The 21046-nt window shown below is 32.9% G+C and overlaps 1 protein-coding gene across 1 annotated transcript; it reads left to right on the top strand.

Moving 5' to 3' along the window:
• Positions 1-10855: 10855 nt before the first annotated feature.
• Positions 10856-20273, top strand: LOC129904956 (peroxisomal fatty acid beta-oxidation multifunctional protein AIM1-like). The gene is made up of 18 exons (XM_055980363.1): positions 10856-11010; positions 11094-11165; positions 12150-12212; positions 12302-12358; positions 12495-12562; positions 12645-12726; positions 12825-12880; positions 13362-13664; positions 14754-14840; positions 15498-15672; positions 16042-16163; positions 16347-16510; positions 17172-17426; positions 18129-18250; positions 18319-18440; positions 18559-18707; positions 19122-19260; positions 19944-20273. The coding sequence occupies exons 1-18, from the start codon at positions 10917-10919 to the stop codon at positions 19986-19988; spliced, it is 2175 nt and encodes a 724-aa protein (XP_055836338.1). The 5' UTR covers positions 10856-10916; the 3' UTR covers positions 19989-20273.
• Positions 20274-21046: the final 773 nt, after the last annotated feature.

The raw sequence follows: 21046 nt of genomic DNA, 5'->3' as shown, positions 1-21046 counted from the left end.
AAACTGATAATATATAGATCTTTGAAAACACTTAATAAAGCTGTGAAGAAAAAGAAAGAATTGTCGATAAAGAATATGTTTTTTTCGTTTGTGGGGAAGTTAGAAATTGTAAATTTACTTTTAAATTATTTTAAAAGTTTATGAAATTAAATATATATTAGTAATAAAATTAATATTTAATTTTTGTACATCATATAATTTTTTGGTGAAGGGTATACATTGAATCACCCTTCGCCTAAGGTAGAGCCCATGCCTCTATTTCAATTTACGTGTTTAAGTTTGATTGGATTCAGTTTTAAAAATAAAGGAAGATATTTTAATCTTGTGATGTGGTTTTAAATTGGCATAATACATAGGCCTAATCCATCGGTGATGTTACATTCTGTATTTTTGCATCTGGATTATTCGTAAGCTAACGGTTATAAATTCAAGGACTTTTAATTTTGAATTTTAAAAGGACATGATTTGTTATAGATGCCAAGTTATTTGAATAATTTATGTGAAGTAAAATACATCTCAAGAAGGACCCTTGAGCCAAATCAAAGTAGAAGCCATCAAATGTTTTTTTTTCTTAAAGTCACATTTCGGGTAAGCCAACTTTGGGAGGCCATAACCTCTTTAGAATTTGGGAATTTGGGAAAGCTCTCAAAATGAAAGTTGTAGGTAATTGAAATATCTTTCCAACCATAGGTCGTGGGACGAAATGTGATATCGGAGTAATAAGATATAGAAGTTTTAAGTCTGACAGGCCAAACTAAATAGTGAATTCGGCCCAACCCAATTCTAATTCGGGTCAGGCCCAATACCCACGAAATTAATCTAATTTTTATCTCTTCCTTCATACTTTAGACCAAGAAATATCTGGAAATTTCCAGAGAGAGTAAGAGAAGGGAAAGCTAGAGAGAAACACCAACATTTACCACAATTAAAGCCCCGAATCTCAAAGCTCTTGAAGAGAAAATTGTTGTACGTCGCATTGGCTTCAATTTGAGCTAGATATCATCCAATAAGGAGAAGATTTTATGTGGTGCTGCAAATTTAAGGTAATATTAAAGTCTCTTTTTCATTGTTAACAAGTTTAGTTAGAGTTTTAACGGATTAGAACGGAGAAAATAGTGTTATAAACTGGTTTGGTGATTTGTTAAGATTTATGGGTTAAAGGATTATTTTAGGTAGCTTAAATGGATGGAATTAGCTTAGTGATGATGTATAATAATGGTTGATATTGTTTTGATGTTGTTGATGAGTTGTTGTTCTTGAATTTGGAGGAAAAAGGTGTATGAAGATTGTGAATGTTCAAACCCGTTTTTGGAATTGAGTAGCTGGTAGTAATTCTGGAATATCTCATTGTGTATACCTTCGATTTTAGATATTAAATATGTTTTGGAAAGATAATACACGTACCTACAACTCTTATGTTTATGTTGTAGTCTATATCTGCTGTTATTATATCGAAAAATGAGGATGAATCATAAGATAAATTCTGTCCAGATTTTGAATTGCAAAAATCCCTCATGTATACCTGTTAGTGTTTTGATGATATCTCTTTGTAGAAAATGAGTTTTGAGTGGATTTCTTTTGTATTGGAAACTTAAGACAGAGATCTAAATGTTTCATGAAGGTCATAAAGTCCAGTTTTGCCGTTTTTATTTTCAAAATTTAGATACAACTTGAGGTACTCGACTTTCCGAATTTACTGCTTTAGTAACATGAGTCGGGTGGAAACATTCTAGGCTTATTGTCAATAATAAATCTTATTTTGTGTTAATATTTTGGATTGTTGATGTTTCTTGATGATTATATGACTGGTTTGAAAGTGGGAAAAGTGAGCGGTATAGGGGAGGTGCTGTCCAAATTTTTTTAGAAATAACCTATTAACGATAGACTACGTTTTATTCTTGTCCATAGCTTAACCATAGTGCTTAACGTTTTAATATAGGTTGAGACAATATTGGACAGCATATACGTATAAACGCTAAAGGTATGTAAAGTTAACATTTTCTTCTTTTGGCATGATCCATATGAAACGAATGAATGACGTATGCTTAAATTCCAAAGAAACTCTTATTCGTAGATATACTCGAATGGCTACCGTTCTTGATTTTCAAAATTTATATTGTTATGTCTTGACTCATGTGTATGATTCCAGCCATCCTAGTTGGTATAACGCATGTTGTGGTATAATTCATATTTTAGTATAATCTATAATTGGTGTGATTCATAATGACTATTGTCTTGGTTTTCAAATGATGGACTGTTTTGCTTATTCTATTAAGTCTCCGATAATGATCAAATTTCACAAGGTTGCTAATGATACCTTATTCGTGCATATTGTTATGGTATTATTCACCGAGTCCTATGATATGCCGGGTATGTTATTATGTATGGATTCCACTACATTATTCACCGAGTCCCTTACTAGAGGGCCGGGTACGTGATATGATAATATGATATTATGATGATATGACGATATGATTATGGCACCGAGTCCCATAATGGGCCGGGTACTGTATCAGTGTACACTACTCTATTCACCGAGTCCCTTGCTAGAGGGCCGGGTATGGTATATATATACATATGATGATATATTGATATAATTGTGACACCGAGTCCCATAATGGGCCAGGTACGATATATGATGATGATATGCATGTCTTCATTTTATAAGACACAGGTACAGTGATTTATTGATTATGATACTTGACTCCTGAATCTTTATTTCAGATGTGATCTCCTTTACGATATTTTATGCTTTATATACTTGGTACATATTTCGTACTGACCCCCTTCTTCGGGGGGCTGCGTTTCGTGCCCGTAGGTACAGATACTCATTTTGGAGAGCCGCCAGCTTAGGATTCTACTCAACGGATTTGAAGTGCTCCATTGTCTCGGAGCCTAAACTTTTGGTACTAATCCTTATAATGTATATATTTGTGTATTTAGGGGTACGGCGGGGCCCTGTCCCGTCATATGCTATTGTTAATCCTCTTAGAGGTCTGTAGACACATGAGTGGGTTGTATGTAGATGTTGTCTGGTGTACTAGTATGGCTTATGTTTTTGGACGTTTACATTCGGAGTGAAAGCCTTGTCGGCTTACGTATTATGTTATCTTATTTTTGACAATTAAGACTCTCCAAGAAACAGGTGATTTTGGTATATATATAAGTGACAGTTTGAGACGACGTGCTGCCCATATAAATCCTATATCATATTTAATTGCCGATTGACTATAGGTAATAGGTGTGTATAGGAGTGTCCAATTCGGACACTAGTCACGGCCCACGGGGCTAGGTCGTGACAGGTGACCCCTCAAAGTTGGCACCAACTTTCACTTAGACACCTCAACTAAGCTTTGTTCATTTTAGACACCTCAAGTAAGGTTCTGATGTGTCATTTTGACACTTTTTTTACAATCACCCAAATATCTAAAGTGTGTGTAATACACTTGACGCTGATGTGTCAAAGTGACCAATTAAATGAAGAAACGTGACAGATATATCAAAAATAATTTTAAAATAATGACTTTTGATTAGAAAAAAGTGGTCATTAACTTCATTTAATTGGTCACTTTGACACATCAGCGTCAAGTGTATTACACACACTTTAGATATTTGGGTGATTGTAAAAAAAGTGTCAAAATGACACATCGGAACCTTACTTGAGGTGTCTAAAATGAACAAATCTTAGTTGAAGTGTCTAAGTGAAAGTTGGTGTCAACTTTGAGGGGCCACCGATGGGTTCCACCTAATACATAAATATAATTCTTAATTTGGCTTCAACTAACAACTATGACCTCTAACTTTACTAGTGTACAAGTAGGCACTTTAACTACTCTGACTTTACTAGTGCACAAATAGACACTTTAACTATCTAAAACTAGAACAAATAGACATATTTGTCCTATATGACATCCCATATGACAATTTTGTGTCATACGTGGCGTTCTACGTGTATTGTGCCACGTAGGACATGTGTATCCATTTGTTCAATTTTATAGAAGTTTAAGTGCCTACTTGTGCACACTCAAAATTAGAGGGCATAAATGTGAAATGAGACCAAGTTAAAGGACATATTTATGTATTGTGCCTTTTAAATTTGTCATGTATAAGGTTGGAATTGAAAATTTTATCAACTATTTTTTTAGGAATATAAAAAAATAACTTAAATTGAGACAACGGATTAATATCTTTTAGTTGAATTTGTATTTTATTGAGGTGTAATAGAGATTGCGGATTAAGATAATATTGTAATAGGTAATCGAAAATAATTGTACTTGTAAGTGAAAGAGGGCAGAAGATTTATCAAAAATAATCTTTCTACCTTATATAAGAAGGACGATTTGAATGAAATTTACATACATATATTTTTTTTTCAAACCTCACTTATGAATCTACAATAAATATGTAATTCTTGTTGTATACATTAAATTGAAAATAAAGGAGCGTTGGAAAAACTGTCAATCGAAAATTAAATTTTTCGATAGTAGTGATTTTTGTTTCAGTAAGATGGAACTTTTTATGAATTTTTCTTTTTTGTTAGTAAAAACAATAATTATATGACTTTTTGTGGGGGGGGGGGGTGAGTGGGCGGGGGATCATATTATATGATCATATGTGAAATTTATTCCAATTTTTTTAACTATATAATATAAACTAAATTCTATTATTTTCCGTGCATCTATCCATCCAAAAAATTGGAAAAAGAGAGGATGTTAGGTCCAAATACTGAGCACATGCAGGAAAACTGTGCGCCTGGCGGGCTGTTAGCTAGTGTGTAGTAAAAGATTATCATACCACAAACTTGAATTTGAGATATTGCATAAATATCAAACTATATCCCATAAAAATATTATTCCCCCTTTTTATTTATTGATCTACCTCAGAAGAAATAGAATTGTTTATACTTCCTCTGTTTCAATTTATGTGACACATTTTTTTTTAGTTAGTGTCAAAAAGAATAATATATTTATATATTTAGTATCAAAATAACTTCAAAATCCTCATTTTTATGATTTATAGACACACAAACATTTAATATTTATTTTAAACCACAAGTTTCAAAATCACATAAATTGTGACGGAAAGAATATCATTTTCCAGTTATTGTTTGTACTGTGCGCTTGTAACCGAAATGGGCCATTAAGGTAGGGGTTGGTGGGCTAAATTCTGGCCTGCTCTATTCAAGCGCAGAGTTGGGCCACGTGACCCATCCCAAACGAAAACATGGGCTTCAAGGAACAAGTTTGCATAAAATAGAATATTTTGATACCATTGTGTAAATTGATTTCATTAAAAAAGTTTTGGAAAAATAGAAGCACACTCCTGAATGGTTGTCAGGATAACTTATGGTGATTCGTCAGGATTCTAAGAAAAATTCTATTGATCATTCGGATTTCTTATTTGATATTGGTCAAGTCTTGTTTTAGTGATAAGTTTAGGCAATTCCTTAGAATTTCTGATCAAATCCTAACATATAGCAAAATATTTTCATCATTTGTGGCCAAATCTTGATAATTGTTAATTTGAGACTATAATATCTCTGCACACCTAACAATCTTCCCTTGAATTAACTATCATCTTTTATGAGCTTATCTGTTGATTACTGATGTGTCATCCACATTAACCGGATATTTATAGCCATTAATGACTGCTAACTTCTTTTTTTATGCATGTATTTTCAAAGTTATAGATAAAGATAGTAGATCAATACATAAGCAGTCTAAGACACTAAGTCGGACCTTACGTCCCCACTCTATTATCTCCATACTCATATCACTAAACGATTGACTCACGTATCAGTAGTTTGGCCAAAATAGTCAAAAGATGCTCTAAATTATTATAATGTGATATATGTGCTATCCCACTTTGGATACAAGCCCATATCATTTTCCTCGAATGACTCACATCATTAAGAGTAGGGGTGTACATGGACCGGGTTGGTTCGGATTTTTTATAAACCAAACCAAACCATTTGTATCGGGTTATTAAATCTATAAACCAAACCAAACCAATAAAGTCGGGTTTTTCGATATTAATTTTTCTCGGGATTTTCGGGTTTTTTCGGGTTATTCGGGTTTTTTCGGGTTTTTCGAGTTTTCATAGTATCTAATAAAAAACAAAGAGCGGTGCTTCTTAAAAAGAATTCCAGTATAAAATATCAACATATAAGATGGAGGCAGAACACTGTTTGAAGTTTTAACTTTATAATATAACTTTATAAGATGGGTTTTTTTTTGTATATTATTTAGATGGTTTCTCAAGTCCAAATCTAAATGTAAGAAAGAAAAAACAATTATGAAAAAAAAAATTAAAATATTTATAAATTATATTTTAATAAATATTTTTATGTATAACATAATTTAAGAGTAGTATATCTATAATCGGGTCGGTTTGGATTCGGTTTGACTTTTTTTAGTTAAAACCAAACCAACCCTATAATGGTCGGGTTTTTTTTTCAAACACCAAACCAAGTCAAACCAAACCACTAGTCGGGTTTTTTTCCCGGTTTGGTTCGGTTTGTCGGTTTGGTGCGATTTATCGGTTTGCCTTGTACAGCCCTAATTAAGAGTATCACTACACATAATTATAAAAAAAAAACTTTTTAATTATTAATATGAAATTTTGTCCACATGCTCAACAACTAAGTTATTCACGAGAACATGGACAATTTGTGTGATATATCGCTCCAAAGTTCACGACGACTTAAATAATTTTTACGTTCAATGTGATTTAACTATCATAACAAAATTTATTATTTTTCTTAATAACTAATTTGGCAGTGAGAAAAATATACACAACAAGTTCTTTAAAAATAAGAAAAATGAGTTCTCTAATAGAAACAGAAAAAATAAGTTTTATAAATGATATTTCAAGTTCATTGTCTCCTCCCTATATACCCATCGCCTCCAACCTTCACGACCCCTTGACCATCCCACTTAACGTCACTCTGAACCCCCACTTCCTATGCCATCTCATCATCTTAATAGTGTCTTGCTAATATATAAATACTTTTGAAATGATATTTTTTGTTTACTTATTAAATAATAAAAAATAAATAAATAATTTGTTTATTTTTTTACAAAATATGTTCCACATACTAAACACACCTACATTTTTGTTTCCAAATATGCGCGAATGCAAAGTACACGAAACCCTTCTCTTTTTTTCCTGGTTGAACTAGTGAATTATGGCCATCTCTCCCAATGGAAGACACCTTGCATGATAATGATATAGTGTTAGGGTTAAAATGGGTTGAAATGTCAGGATACCTCATTTATGTAGATTGTCAGAAGATCTGACGTAAAAACGAGATGTTTTGTACATTAAATTTATATAGGACTAACACATTAGTAAAAAACAAAAGTAATTATTCATTTGACTCATAATATGAGTTGGATCAGATCAATTAAGGATATTCATATTATAAAAAGTCATTTATCTGCTTATTATTTTTCATGAATTCTTGTTTATTTAGAGTCTAAGCTTGTTTTGGCTTTTAGCTTAGATTCACCTTATCAATTCTTGAAAATATCCATATTATTCATTAATTAACTCATTTTTTAATTCATATTAAATATGAACGGATCAAATATATTTTGATCAATCGGTTTTTGACCTGTTCATTAATTTGCCATCAATTATCTCCAATTTTATTGTGTCCCCCCTCCCCATGGAAGACAACTTGCATGTGATCATATTTCATAACTAAACAAAAAGTGTAACATTATATGCAAGTCTCTATCCACAATTCCTCCTAGTACTATCTTGAGATAGAAAGGCGAAAGCACTATGTTATGTTTTTTTTTTCTTCAAGAAATTGCAAACTCTACCTATACACATGGAAGTGAAAATTGAATTCATGTGGTTATAATAGTTAAATGTCAATGGTAAAGTTAGAAATTTGGCAAAAGGATGTATGAATTTATTTTTATGTCAAAAATGTGCAAAATTTAATGTGTATTCTAATAGCTAATAATTACTCTTTGTCTATTGCACTACATAATTTTTCAGCAAAGGATGTGGACCGAATCACCCTTAGAAAGGTTATGTTGATTTAGATGTCGAATTTGTTGGGAAACAATGAAAACTCATCATCATCATCCTAATAATAATAATAATAATAATAATAATAATAATAATAATAATAATAATAATATAAGTTATTATTTATCAAAATAAAAGTACTGAAAAATAGATAGATATTATTAATATAATATTTTAAATAGTATACAATAATACTTGAGTTTTGCAAGACATTTTTCTAAAAAACTATTTCAAGTGTGAAATATGTTTTCATGATTAAATAAGTCTTCTCTAATTGAATAGAGAATACATGAATCAGCAAAATTTAAATTAACACAAACAAATTATTAAAGGAGAAATAAAAGATAACAAAACTAAAATAATTAATTAACTAAAAAAGAAAGTTAAAAGAGAGAGACCGTGAGGGAGATAGAGAGCTAGAGTAGAGGAAAGAAACCAATCAAAGTAAAACAAGTGTCAAGACACTTGTCCTCACAAATAACTTTCAAAATGTCAAAGATGATTTTTTTTCCTCTCATTCGATGTCCAATACTCATATTAAAACCCAATTAAATTTGGTTTTGATGTAGGGAAGTCCCACATTTTTTTTAGGGAGAGAAGGGGGGGGGGGGGGGGAAGTAAAGCGCTCCATAACAAAAGCAACTCCATACTCAGAAGAACTCAAACCCAAAATATCTGAATAAAATTAAAAAAATACTTATCAATCTACTACAACACTTACTATCCTTCTCAATCAATTGAAGAAGCTTTTTTAGTACTACATCATATAAGGCTTCTCAAATGCACATATGTAAAGGTTTTTTAAATACACTTCTAAAAATTCTTTTAATAATTCTTATGAAATAAATATTTACTTACAAAGTTATGGGTTCACTTTGAAAAAGAATTTATTAAATATTTATAAATTTTTACACATGAATCTAATCATTATCGTAATTTTAATTTGAGGTTGCTTGAAGAATAATAAACTTCTACTTCTAGATCTCGTTTTGTGGCTAATACAAAATTTTAACTTGATTGGTTTAATTTTTAAATCATTATCATTGTTTTTTATATACACTTATTATATTTTACGACAAATATACTGAGTTATGTTAAATTAGTTAACCTCCTTAACCAACTAAAGTTTTTTTATGAAATTATTCGTCTTTTTGTTAAAAAGCTACTTCCATTGCTCTATGATATATTTCCCTGTTTTTAATACATTAGGAACACTCGCTAAAATTTGCTTTTAGTTACATTTACGAAAAAAGTTCGTTTCTTCATTAAAAAAACAAAGGAAAATGGTCGAAGTTACTCTTTCAAATTGAGTAATTTACTCCATTATTAAAAAATAAAAAAAATGTGAATTTAATTATTATTGTAATTTTAATTTGAGGTTGATTAAGGAATTCATGAACATCATAATCCACCTTTGTTAGTGGATGACACAAAATTTTGACTTGATATGTTTAATTTTTAAAACTTTTAACACTAAATTAAAATATATTTTTAAATTATGAATTCAAAATGTAATATTTGTTGATATTATTGTTTTTCATATACATACATATAATGCATAGCATTTTCCTTTGTTGCTATTAATGCATAGTATTCTTTGAATTCTTTTACATGTACAAAAATGGTATGTCAAATAAACATATTTTTTCTTAGCTAACCAAAGTCTTTTATTGGAAATAATCGATTTTTCTTAGCTACAGTTTGATATACTCCCTATAGACATTAGAAACACTTGCAAAATAATTCTTTTACCAAAATTAGATGAAAACTTAATTTTTACAAATAATTATTTTAATGTGATTGATACTTTTTTTATTTCAATTTATATAAAGACGTTTGATTAAGTAGAGTTTAAGAGAAAAATAAAGACTTTTGAAACTGATTTAAAGTGTAATTTTTTAACTAACTAAAAAAATATCACATAAATTAAGATAAAGAAAATAACATTTACCAAAATAACTTGCATCCTTAATTGAAAAACAAGGTAAAATGGTCAAAGTTGCGCTTTGAAATTGAGTAATTTTACCCCCTTATTAAGAAGAAAAGATTGATTTTCGTCCTCGACCTAACAATGTTTCTAACTTGAGGATAATTTAAACTTATAGTAAAACATTAAGGAATATATTGACTAATTATTCTCGAAAAATTTAAACACGTAAAGTTGATCATTTCATGCAAGAATCTGTTAATGATAATATGCCTATTTTATTACAATATTCATATTAATTAACCTAACATCTTAGGTCTTGAGAAATGGTTTGAAAAATAAGTAATTAATATGGAGGATAAAATATGAAAAAAAGAAGATATTTTCTGCTAATATGTAAAAAGTAACAATTAAAACAAAAATATATTTTTAATATAATGAATAAGTAAAAAGTAAACAAATGAGTTATAACTTTATATTTTTAATTTTTTATCAAATATATAATATTAAAATTGAAACTCGACTAAATTCAATTTCGCCAAAATCGAACCTAAAACCTTTAGTGAAAAATAAAGAAATATTTATTTTCCAAGAAAATCCTCATTGATAATTTGTATCTTTTTCCATACATTATTAATTTTAAATCTCAAGAAACAAAATATATATATATATATATATATATATATATATATATATATATATTTATTTTTGTAAAAATAATAGTCCACGTTTTTTATTTTATTTTATTTGTTAAAATTTTGGATTACTCATTAGTTGCGTCAACTTTGACTCGTGGACTTAACATCATTCTCACGGGACCCGCTACTTTCAAATTGATCAAAAATTCACAGTAGATTCATTCAATCAAATTCATCTATAAATTCATTTTTTTTCATTCAATTCCCAAATTTTTGAGCTTAACATTATTTACTATTTTTCGTTGAAAATGGCGAAAGCGAAAGTGACGATGGAGGTGGGGAACGACGGCGTTGCCGTTATCACGATCTTCAATCCGCCGGGGAATGCTCTTGCTATTCAAAGTAAGCTTAAAATAAATCGAAATGGAATTTTGATTCGTTTTGTTGAAACGGAATTTTGATTTTGAGTTTTGATTTGGTTGTAGTTTTCGCTGGATTAAAGGAGAAATGGAATGAGGCAGCTATGAGAAATGATGTCAAAGCTATTGTTCTGACTGGTAAAGCTCTTGATTTGTTTAATTTCTTAGTCATCCTGTTTCGATCTATTTGATTTTGGATAGAATTTAGTACTATCAGTAAATAGTGATTGATTTAGAAATTTTTGTTAAACTTTCTGAATTACGATTTGCGAAGTTGATGTTTGGATGAATTTTAGATATGATTGCTAGTAACTGTTTTTTTTTGTTCAAATAACATTTTTGTTTGATCTGTTTGATTTTGGATAGAATTGAGTGTCAGTAAATAGTGATTACAATAGGAATTTAGTTAGATTTTCTGAATTACGAATTGCGAAGCTGATGTTTCGATGAATTTCAGTTTGATTGCAAGTAGCTGTTTTTTTTTCAAAAATTAAATAAATTCTTTGTTTGATCTGTTTGATTTTGGATAGAATTTAGTATCAGTAAATAGTGATTAATTTAGGATTTTAGTTAAACTTTTTGAAATACGAATTGCGCAGCTGATGTTTCGTTGAATTTCAGTTATGACTGCTAGTGAAATGAAATCTACTTTTGTATTTAATGAAGTTCCGTATGACATATTTGAGTCAATGTGGAGTTAGCTAATGCAGGATTAGCTAAGAACATAACATGATGGAAACAATAAAACTAAATTGAAAATATCAACTACAGTAGTAGGGATTAGTGTTTAGTGGTACACTTACTTTAGCTTCGGGAGATTTAGAGAACTTCTAGTTTCAGCGACCATCTAATATAAATTTAAATACAAATGATATACCAGTATTGGAATGGATTGGGTCTGATCACCGGACCCTGATCGGTTAGGTCATTGAGGTGTAAGAGTTGTTGCTGTTGTGTTCTCTCTCTTCAGGACAAGAAGTGTTAATTTCCTTTTCTGTACCCTTTTTTTTAAGAAAGTGTTAATTTCCTTTTTCTGCTTCATGGTTCATGTCCTTTGTGCATTTTTTGTATGTCGGTCTTCCCTCTTCCTTTTCTGTTTATGTTCTCATTGTTTTATTGCAGGAAATGATGGGCGGTTTTCTGGTGGTTTTGACATCAATGTTTTCGAGAAGGTTCATAAAACAAGTAGGATTACTTCCATTTTGTCTTTGTGCAGTTCATTATTGTGTGCCCTGAACCTTTTGTTTGAAAATTGGAATTTGGATGGGTTGCAGACGATATTTCTCTATTGCCTGATGTTTCTGTTGATCTCGTGACGAACATTATGGAAGGTAAGAGAACTGTTGGTCTGAATTAGGATTTCAAATCTTAAGATGGCTTACTGTAGCATCTCATTGTGCTTCTTCGTGTCATCTTGGTATCAATGTTATTTATATTTCTGTTGATCATTTCGATTTGTAACTTTAGATGGAAAGAAGCCTGCCGTGGCTGCCGTGGAAGGACTTTGTCTTGGTGGTGGCTTGGAATTGGCATTGGTTTGTGGTCTCTATAAAACGTGCTGTCCATATGCTTAACGTTTTCCTTGTGATTGAATTATGTAATGCATGCTTTTGGTAGGGATGCCATGCACGCATTGCTGCGCCAAGAACACAACTTGGGTTGCCAGAGCTTAGCCTTGGAGTTCTTCCTGGCTCTGGAGGTAACTCAGTCACTTACTGCTCATTGAAGTTGCATTTAGGTTAAATTTCTTTTCATTTCTAGATTTTATTGAGCATAGCAATAATGTTTCTTCTCAAGGTACACAACGACTTCCAAGGCTTATAGGGTTATCAAAGGCTATTGATATGATGATGGTAAGTCATTCATCTTCATGATTGAAAAAGCTGAAAATTGTGAAAAGTTCTCTTGGTGTGTGGGGTAAAGTTTCTATAGATCCTTACGTTTACCCATTGGCAATTAATTCATTTACAAAGTAACTGTTGGACAAATAATTCGTTTAACAGGTGCATCATCTTAAACAGAAAATTTTATAGTTATTCTCAGCATTAGATGGTGATTCTGGACTACATTCGTGATAGCAATCAAAAAGGATAAGAAATAAGAAGGGACAAAAGTATCAGTATATCCTTATTACATGTAGTACTTCAAGCTCTGCTTTTTCTCTGATTGTGATTGTTGGGTTTTAACTTTAATAAGTTGTCCACACATTATCCTCCATTTAGTTTGCAATACATGCAGAACTATTGAGTTGCTTCTTACTCAAATTTGTAAATCAATTTAAAAACATTAATTTGTGGGGACAATAGCCTAATTAATGTGAACAACTTTTTGCAGACATCCAAACCAATAATGTCAGAAGAGGGGGTGAAGCTAGGTCTTATTGATGCAGTTGTCCCTTCCACAGAGTTATTAAACGTAGCTAGACAATGGGCACTTGATATTGCAGAAAGGCGCAAACCTTGGATGCGTCCTCTTCACAGGACTGACAAAATTGGGTCCCTTTCAGAAGCACGTGAAGTTCTGAAGTTGGCTAGGCAACAAGTGAAGCAAACTGCTCGGAATATGCCTCAGCACTTGGCATGCCTTGATGTAATTGAAGAAGGCATAGTCCATGGTGGATATAATGGGGTTCTCAAGGTATATGTTGCTTGGTCAATTAATACCTATATTCTAATACACATCTCTCTTCAGAAAAGGACAACGTTCTAGTTTACCCACTTTTTGTTAACAAAATCCAGATAATCGCAAATAGTGTCATGGAAGGTAGTTAAGGCCTCATTTTTTTGCACTTAATAAAGGTCTTAATCTTAATCATTTATATCTCAGTTATTAAGGCAGTTTATTTTTTAAGTTTTGATCTTAATTATTAAGATCTTAAACAATGTTTTTTTTATGTTACAATCACTTAATGGGTCTAAATACATCTGAATGATTAAGATTTGTAACAAAATTTTAATGTTATTAAGATACCTATTTTTCACCAATTCAACCCACTCATCGCTACGGTCATCACCCATCATTATCAACTACCACCACGCACCACCCATTACTCATAACCACCACCGCTGCCAATCACTACGATCAGTTGTCACTATCTCTAGCCACCATTTTTTTTTTGAAAACTGGTAACATCTATCTCTAGCCACCATTTATAATCATCTCCACTAACCACTGTTACTACAACTACGAATCACTACTGACAATCACCACCATCTCAGTCACCATTGTATATTGCCGACCGCCATCATCATTCACCACCGCTATTAACTATCACTATCAGCCACCACAACTATTAGTTTCCACCACCAACTATCACCATCACCACTAGCTACTGCCCACAATACCACCATCAGCCAACTCCATTTTTCTCCAACACCAACCACTATATAATTTTGTAACACTATTTTTTTGATATAGTATTAGATTAATTTAGTATTTATTGAATTTTATATTTATTACTTCACAAATAAAGACAAGTTTATATATTTAGATGTTAAAAAAGCAATCAGTCTTAATTATTTAGTATTCAGATCTTAATCAACATCTTAATATTGAGATGTGTATTCAGACTCAGACATAAAAATCTTAATGCACATCTTAATATTCCAATTCAGATGTCCTAATCATAATAAATACAAATGAGGCCTAACTCAATCTTTATCCATTTAGCCATTTGAGACAAATGGATCAAGATGGATTAACAAACTTGTTTTAAGTCTTTTGCAGGAAGCTAAAGTATTTGAGGACCTTGTATTATTAGATACATCAAGAGGACTTGTTCATGTATTTTTTTCCCAACGGGCTACATCAAAGGTACAAAATATACTTCACCGCGGAGCACATGGTACCTGTTGTGTGCTGATGCTATCTTGAAGCTTAAAATTCTTTTGAAGTATCTTTGTTGAGTACATTAAACTTGAGTCAGGCTCTTAAACATTTAATTTTCAGCATAGTAAACTTGGTTACAGATTCTCTCTTATTATTACCTGATCTTTTGTTAAAAATATTAGTGCATTAGCTGTTGTTTGCAGAACTGTCTGTCTTAATGCGAAGCTTCTCATTGATAAGAACGATCACATGATTGAGAAGCAAGGTAGAGATCTGTTGTTTGTTAATGATGCAAGCTTGATTTGGTATGTTTCGTATACTTTAGGTTTCACTTTGGGATGGCTTTACTTGATGTGCATCAGCTAGTGAAAGTTCGTTATCAGTATGATTTCACGGATGAGAAGTAACATGGAGTCTGAATCTCTTGTATATAATTAGTATTTCATACTTATTATGATCTCTTGTATATAATTAGTAGTTCATACTTGTTATAATAGATTTGTTTCTGATCACTTCTGTAGCTTTTATGTTCCTGCTCTAGGGCTAGTTTGACTTTATTAAGTTACTTGGATATCTGCTTCCTCATTGGAAAATCAATTCTATCATATTTCTGAATTATATTTTAATTCCTAAATGGTTCAGGTACCTAATGTCACTGATATTGGTCTGAAACCAAGGCCAGTGAAGAAAGTTGCCTTAATAGGTGGAGGCTTAATGGGTTCAGGCATAGCTACCTCTCTTGTTCTGAGCAACATATTTGTTCTTATCAAGGAAATTAATCCCGAGTATCTTCAGAAGGGGATAAAAACAGTTGAAGGTTATTAATCTTCTTTCAGTGGGATTTTATCATATCTTATTTTGTTGTAGTTACTGTTCAGGATTCTTTGTTATGATTTCACTTTCATTTGTTCTTTTTCTGAACTGCTTTGGACTGTTTTTCCTTGAGCCAAGGGTCTATCGGAAACAGCCTCTCTACCTCTGCGGTAGGGATAAGGTCTGCGTACACTCTACCCTCCCCAAACCCCACTTTGTGAGACTACACTGGGTATGTAGTTGTAGTTGATGACTTGATAAATGTTGTGATAGATTGTGAGATTGTGAGGCCTTTTGACCATCCATAATCGTCTTGACAGTCATCTTATGATTTTGGAAGTTAGAAACTTACGCGGAGTACCTTATGTTACAGCAAATATCCAAGGTTTGGTAGCGAGAAAGAAGTTGCTGCAGGACAAAGCAAACAAAGCTTTCTCAATGGTTAAAGGTGTACTGGATTACTCAGAATTTAAGGATGTGGATATGGTCATTGAGGTAGCTACTGAACCTATACTTTACTCAAGTAATGTTCCGCAGAATGGTTTCTTCTTTCCCTTCTTGCTTCTTCACTTGGCTTCTCTATTTTCCTGGTGCTATAAAAATGTCGATGACCAGAATTCTACTTTCCTTCATCTGTTGAAATTTGTTGTTTTTGAAACAGTTCTGTCTTGTTTGTAGGCTGTCATTGAAAATGTTCCTCTAAAACAACAAATCTTCATTGATATTGAGAAGGCTTGTCCTCCCCACTGTATTTTGGCATCCAATACATCTACTATCGACCTCAACGTAATTGGGCAAAAGACGAGATCTCAAGATCGGATTATAGGAGCCCACTTTTTCAGGTTACAATTCTTGCTGTGTAACTTTCGTTCTATAATGAAGGTAAACCCTACTAATTAAGAGAAATTGACCTCTATGAAAGTCTACAGCTGATTTTCAAGTCTGAAAGTTATCAAATACTTTGTCTTTCGTTGAGGGGGAATATGACCACTACATAAAAAGAAGATTCAATATAATCTGGAAAATAGAATAATGTGGAACAAACTGTTATATGGGATGTCAGGTGATTAACTTTCACGTGTCTTTATATAGTTTCCTTTTTTGAGTTTTGCTCCTAGAAAATTTGGAATATCCTTCTTCAATTCTTCTTTGTCGTTTTCTACTTTTTAAAAGTGATATTGGGGAGATATAAGCTAAAGCCATTGTACTGCTGCCTAGCAATCTAAAAAAGGGAGAACCTAGCAATAAAGATCCCAACCTCCAATTATAAGATTGGGGAGTGATCCATGGAGCAATTTGGGAAGAGCCATTGTTGGGACCTGGGATTGTGGGGTTACGGGTGGAGTTTACCATACAAAAGGAGGAGAAAGCAGTCTACCAAGCTAATTGCTCCTTTTTTTTTCTTTGTTTCTTTGAAATAGAAAATCCTTGTGATGATTCTGTTGGAGAATTGGATCACTTTTTTTTATTGTACTTGCTAACTGATTTTTTTTCTATGGTCAGTCCTGCTCATGTGATGCCTCTGCTGGAGATAATCCGTACGGAGAAGACATCTGCCCAAGCAATTCTTGATCTCATGGCTGTTGGCAAAACAATAAAGAAAGTACCTGTTGTAGTGGGAAACTGTACTGGTTTTGCTGTCAATAGGACATTCTTTCCATATGCCCAAAGTGCACAATTTCTCGCGAATCTTGGAGTGGATGTCTACAGGATTGATGCACAAATCATTAGCTTTGGTCTCCCTATCGGTCCATTCCAGTAATTCTCTTCCACAAAGTTACCTTTATTCATGTGAGAGATAGTAAACTAGTCAGCAGTTCTTTGCAGTCTGTAAATGCTAATCTTCATGCTGTCTTTGACTTACACAGCTTTAAGATGATTAATGTGCTTAAATGATTCAAATTTTTAAATGCACCTAGATATCTGTGATGATACATCCAGAAGATGAAATTAGATATACATGAAAGTGCTAGAATGTTGGCGTGCAAATTTTGGTATTGGTGGAGCATTTGCTGACTGATGTTGAGATTGATTGTTGTGGCATCTGCCATTGATATTGGGTAAATAAATAAGAAATAGAACATAAGGAAGTATTTTCGGAGAGAGAAATTGGAGGCTGTCTTCCCACACTCCCACAAAAAGAACACACAGAGAGAGACCGACATACATTGAGGAGGGGGTGGGTGGGAAGATAGGAGGAGAGGTTGAAGGAGTTTGTATCATATGCAGGGGATGAGGATATAATGCATACAAGATATCCTGTCCCTTTCACTTTGGTCGGAGGTACTATAATCTTATTTATTCGCTTGGAAAGTAAAAGCAGTTGTGAGTTAAAATAACATGTTGTAGATTTCCAGGAGAATCAACAATCTAACAGTTTTTACTTCCACTTATAGCAGCCCGCAGCCTGTCTACTGCAAGCAATAGGCATGTAAAGTAATTTGCTTATTCATTTTGCAGGCTTCAGGATTTAGCTGGATATGGAGTAGCTGTTGCAACAGGGAAAGAGTATAGTTCGGCTTTTCCTGATAGAACATTTAAGTCTCCATTGCTTGATCTTCTAATAAAAAGTGGTCGAAATGGTAATATTGCAAGTTTCATCCTTTTTGTTTTCTAGGTATTGTTTATCCTACTGACACTGGTGATGCAGGTAAAAATAATGGAAAAGGATACTACATTTACAAGAAGGGAGAGAAGGCAACACCTGATCCTTCAGTGCTTCCAATTATTGAGGAGTCCAGAAGGCTCACTAATATTATGCCTGGAGGAAAGGTATCATTGGCTAACAAAGGAAAATCTCAAATCAGGACTTAATTATTGGTTTTGAAGGACTTGTCAAAATCTAAATCTCCTCGCAATAACCAGTGTCTTCGTTTTGAATTTGTGGCAGCCAATATCTCTCTCTGATCAAGAAATTGTTGAGATGATACTCTTTCCAGTTGTGAATGAGGCATGTCGTGTTTTGGATGAGGGGGTCGTAGTCCGAGCATCGGACCTTGATGTCGCTTCTGTTCTTGGAATGAGTTTCCCATCTTACAGGTTGGTACTATACTGTGAAATCAGCATCATTTGCTTCCAACAATAAGTCAAACACTTAGTCTTTGCTAGCTCGTGATAACTACTGATTCTGAAGTATGAACAACTTGAGCTAAAAGAAAATATCTCTCGTTTGGTATGAATGGGGTGTAATTTTACATGCTTAATAGAGAATGATATACCCAAGAGACAAGGGGATTGATAAAATTAATCGGTGAGGAGGAATGGAAAAGGATGGAGGGAAACAACAGCAAGTTGTTACCAAGTCAGGGCGTTTACAGAAGAAGAAGAAGAATCACGAGCTTTTCTAACCTTTTTGCTGCACTTAGCAACTGTGTTTTTTCTTCTTAAATTTCCACAGAAATTAGAGGACATTTTTCTCATACAGATCTTTCTTTGAATGATTTCCTTTTGCAGAGGTGGCATTGTTTTCTGGGGAGATACTGTTGGGGCAGGTCATATATATAAAAGTCTCCGCAAGTGGTCAGAATTATATGGTAATTTCTTCAAGCCATCAAAGTTCTTGGAAGAGAGAGCAGCAAAGGGCATTCCCTTGGTAAGAATTTGATCTTAGAGATCTACCATTCAATATAAGATCTTTTTACCTGTCCGTTGTTTCTTAGCTAGGCAATTTGGTCACTGATTTTTGCTGATAATTATTACTAATAATCAATATGCGCATGTCCTTGAGCTGCCAAGGGTTTATCGGAAACAACCTCTCTATCTCTAAGGTAGGGGTAAAGTCTACATACAATCTACCCTCCCCAAACCCCACTTTGTGGGACTATACTGGGTATGTTTTAATTAACGTGCACATGAAGTTCCAATAAGTAATGATCTCGGAAGTTGTATCTATAAATTACTTTGTTAGATTATTCAATGTGTCAATAATAGGAAAATACATAACCCATATTTATGAGCCTCCACTTTCAACAAACCACGTAAAGCAAAGATGTTTGTCATGTAACCATGGGTAAAACCATTTTACATTTAGTTCAGTTTATGGGGGAAGAAAGAACAAGGGGAGATGATGATATAGTTGTCCACAGTCACAGAGCTGCTTATGTCAAAACTTCAACTCCATCTTACACTGAATTCCAGTCTAACTGGATCAAGCGAATCTGGATAGGCATGATCGAAAGAGTTGTGTGCACATTTTGAACTCTGATAGCTTGCTATTTTTGCTTTGTGCATGTGTCAAATGCTTGCTTACTAATTGCATCATTTCTTATTCTGCAGAGCGCTCCTGCTTCTACATCTTCATCATCAAGGTCACGCATGTAAGCAATGCATTTACGACTTCAGATACTGTGGAAACAGTTCGTCGTTGAATATAGAAAGGCACCTACTTTGACCTCTTCATCATTATGGTCCTATGTTACTTCCTTTGGTGGGGTTGAGGTTAGGGGTGGGGCTATTAGAAGTATAGAACAGCTCAATTTCAAGTCCAAGCTAGTGGTATTGACTATTGACAATTATGCTGCGGATTGCTTAATGTTTTGATGGAAACATTTCAACTCTTATAGTATGTTACTTCTTATTGGTATAATAGCTTGATAGACACCTCTACTTCGGTTTTGGCACCCCGGCCCCTCTACTTTATGAAGTTTAAACTAGACACAGTTCAGATGTCTAGTTACTATTGACGTATTCTAGAAGTAGATAATAATGTTGAAAGTTTCACTAACCGTAATTTTATAAGTGGGGTCTAGATACGGGAGGGGAGGATGTATGTATATCTTACCCCAACCTTTGTGGTGTAGAGGGGTTATTCTGATAGGCAAATTGGGGCAATATTTCTCACTTGTGATTAACTATTGATTTATGATGAAATTGTTTCCGATGTTGCAATCTTCGATTAAATAAGCCACTATTAGAAATAATCAAACTCTATTAAGACAAGCTTAACATACTAAAGCAAAGACATGCCTGAACGATGCATCTTAGAGCATTTTTACTGATTTAAATCATGAAGTAAGACACTAAAAAAGTTATGGATTAAACAAATTTTTACATCAGTATTTTATCTCACTTAAGTTTCATACTAAGTCTAATAGCCAAAAACATCTCTAGCTTAGGCCCTTACTTGAGTGATATAGAGCACATGCTCGTAGAGTGACTCTAATACCATTTGTAACAATCATCCCATTAGTGATATTACCTAGGCCCACAACTTTAAAAGTGTCACTAGGTCTATTTTCTTATATATCCAACATCTCCCCCATGTTTAATCAATTTAGTTCAAATTGACCAAAAATGTAAACTTTACATTCGATCATGTACTTATTGACTCGTTTTGCTATAACCTAGCACAATTCAATCCAACCCGCAAATCTAACATC

Source organism: Solanum dulcamara, chromosome 10 (assembly GCF_947179165.1).
Source record: "Solanum dulcamara chromosome 10, daSolDulc1.2, whole genome shotgun sequence".
Taxonomy (NCBI): Eukaryota; Viridiplantae; Streptophyta; class Magnoliopsida; order Solanales; family Solanaceae; genus Solanum; species Solanum dulcamara.
Note: the sequence above shows the minus strand (reverse complement) of the source record. Positions and strands in the feature narration are given on the sequence as shown.

What these genes read in the sequence shown, in the direction of transcription:
- LOC129904956 (XM_055980363.1), top strand. Translation starts at nt 10,917, where the DNA reads ATGGCGAAAGCGAAAGTGACGATGGAGGTGGGGAACGACGGCGTTGCC. An exon ending in CTCCCTATCGGTCCATTCCA is followed by an intron (nt 17,427 to 18,128) that starts GTAATTCTCTTC and finishes TTCATTTTGCAG; the next exon opens with GCTTCAGGATTTAGCTGGAT. An exon ending in ATATTATGCCTGGAGGAAAG is followed by an intron (nt 18,441 to 18,558) that starts GTATCATTGGCT and finishes AATTTGTGGCAG; the next exon opens with CCAATATCTCTCTCTGATCA.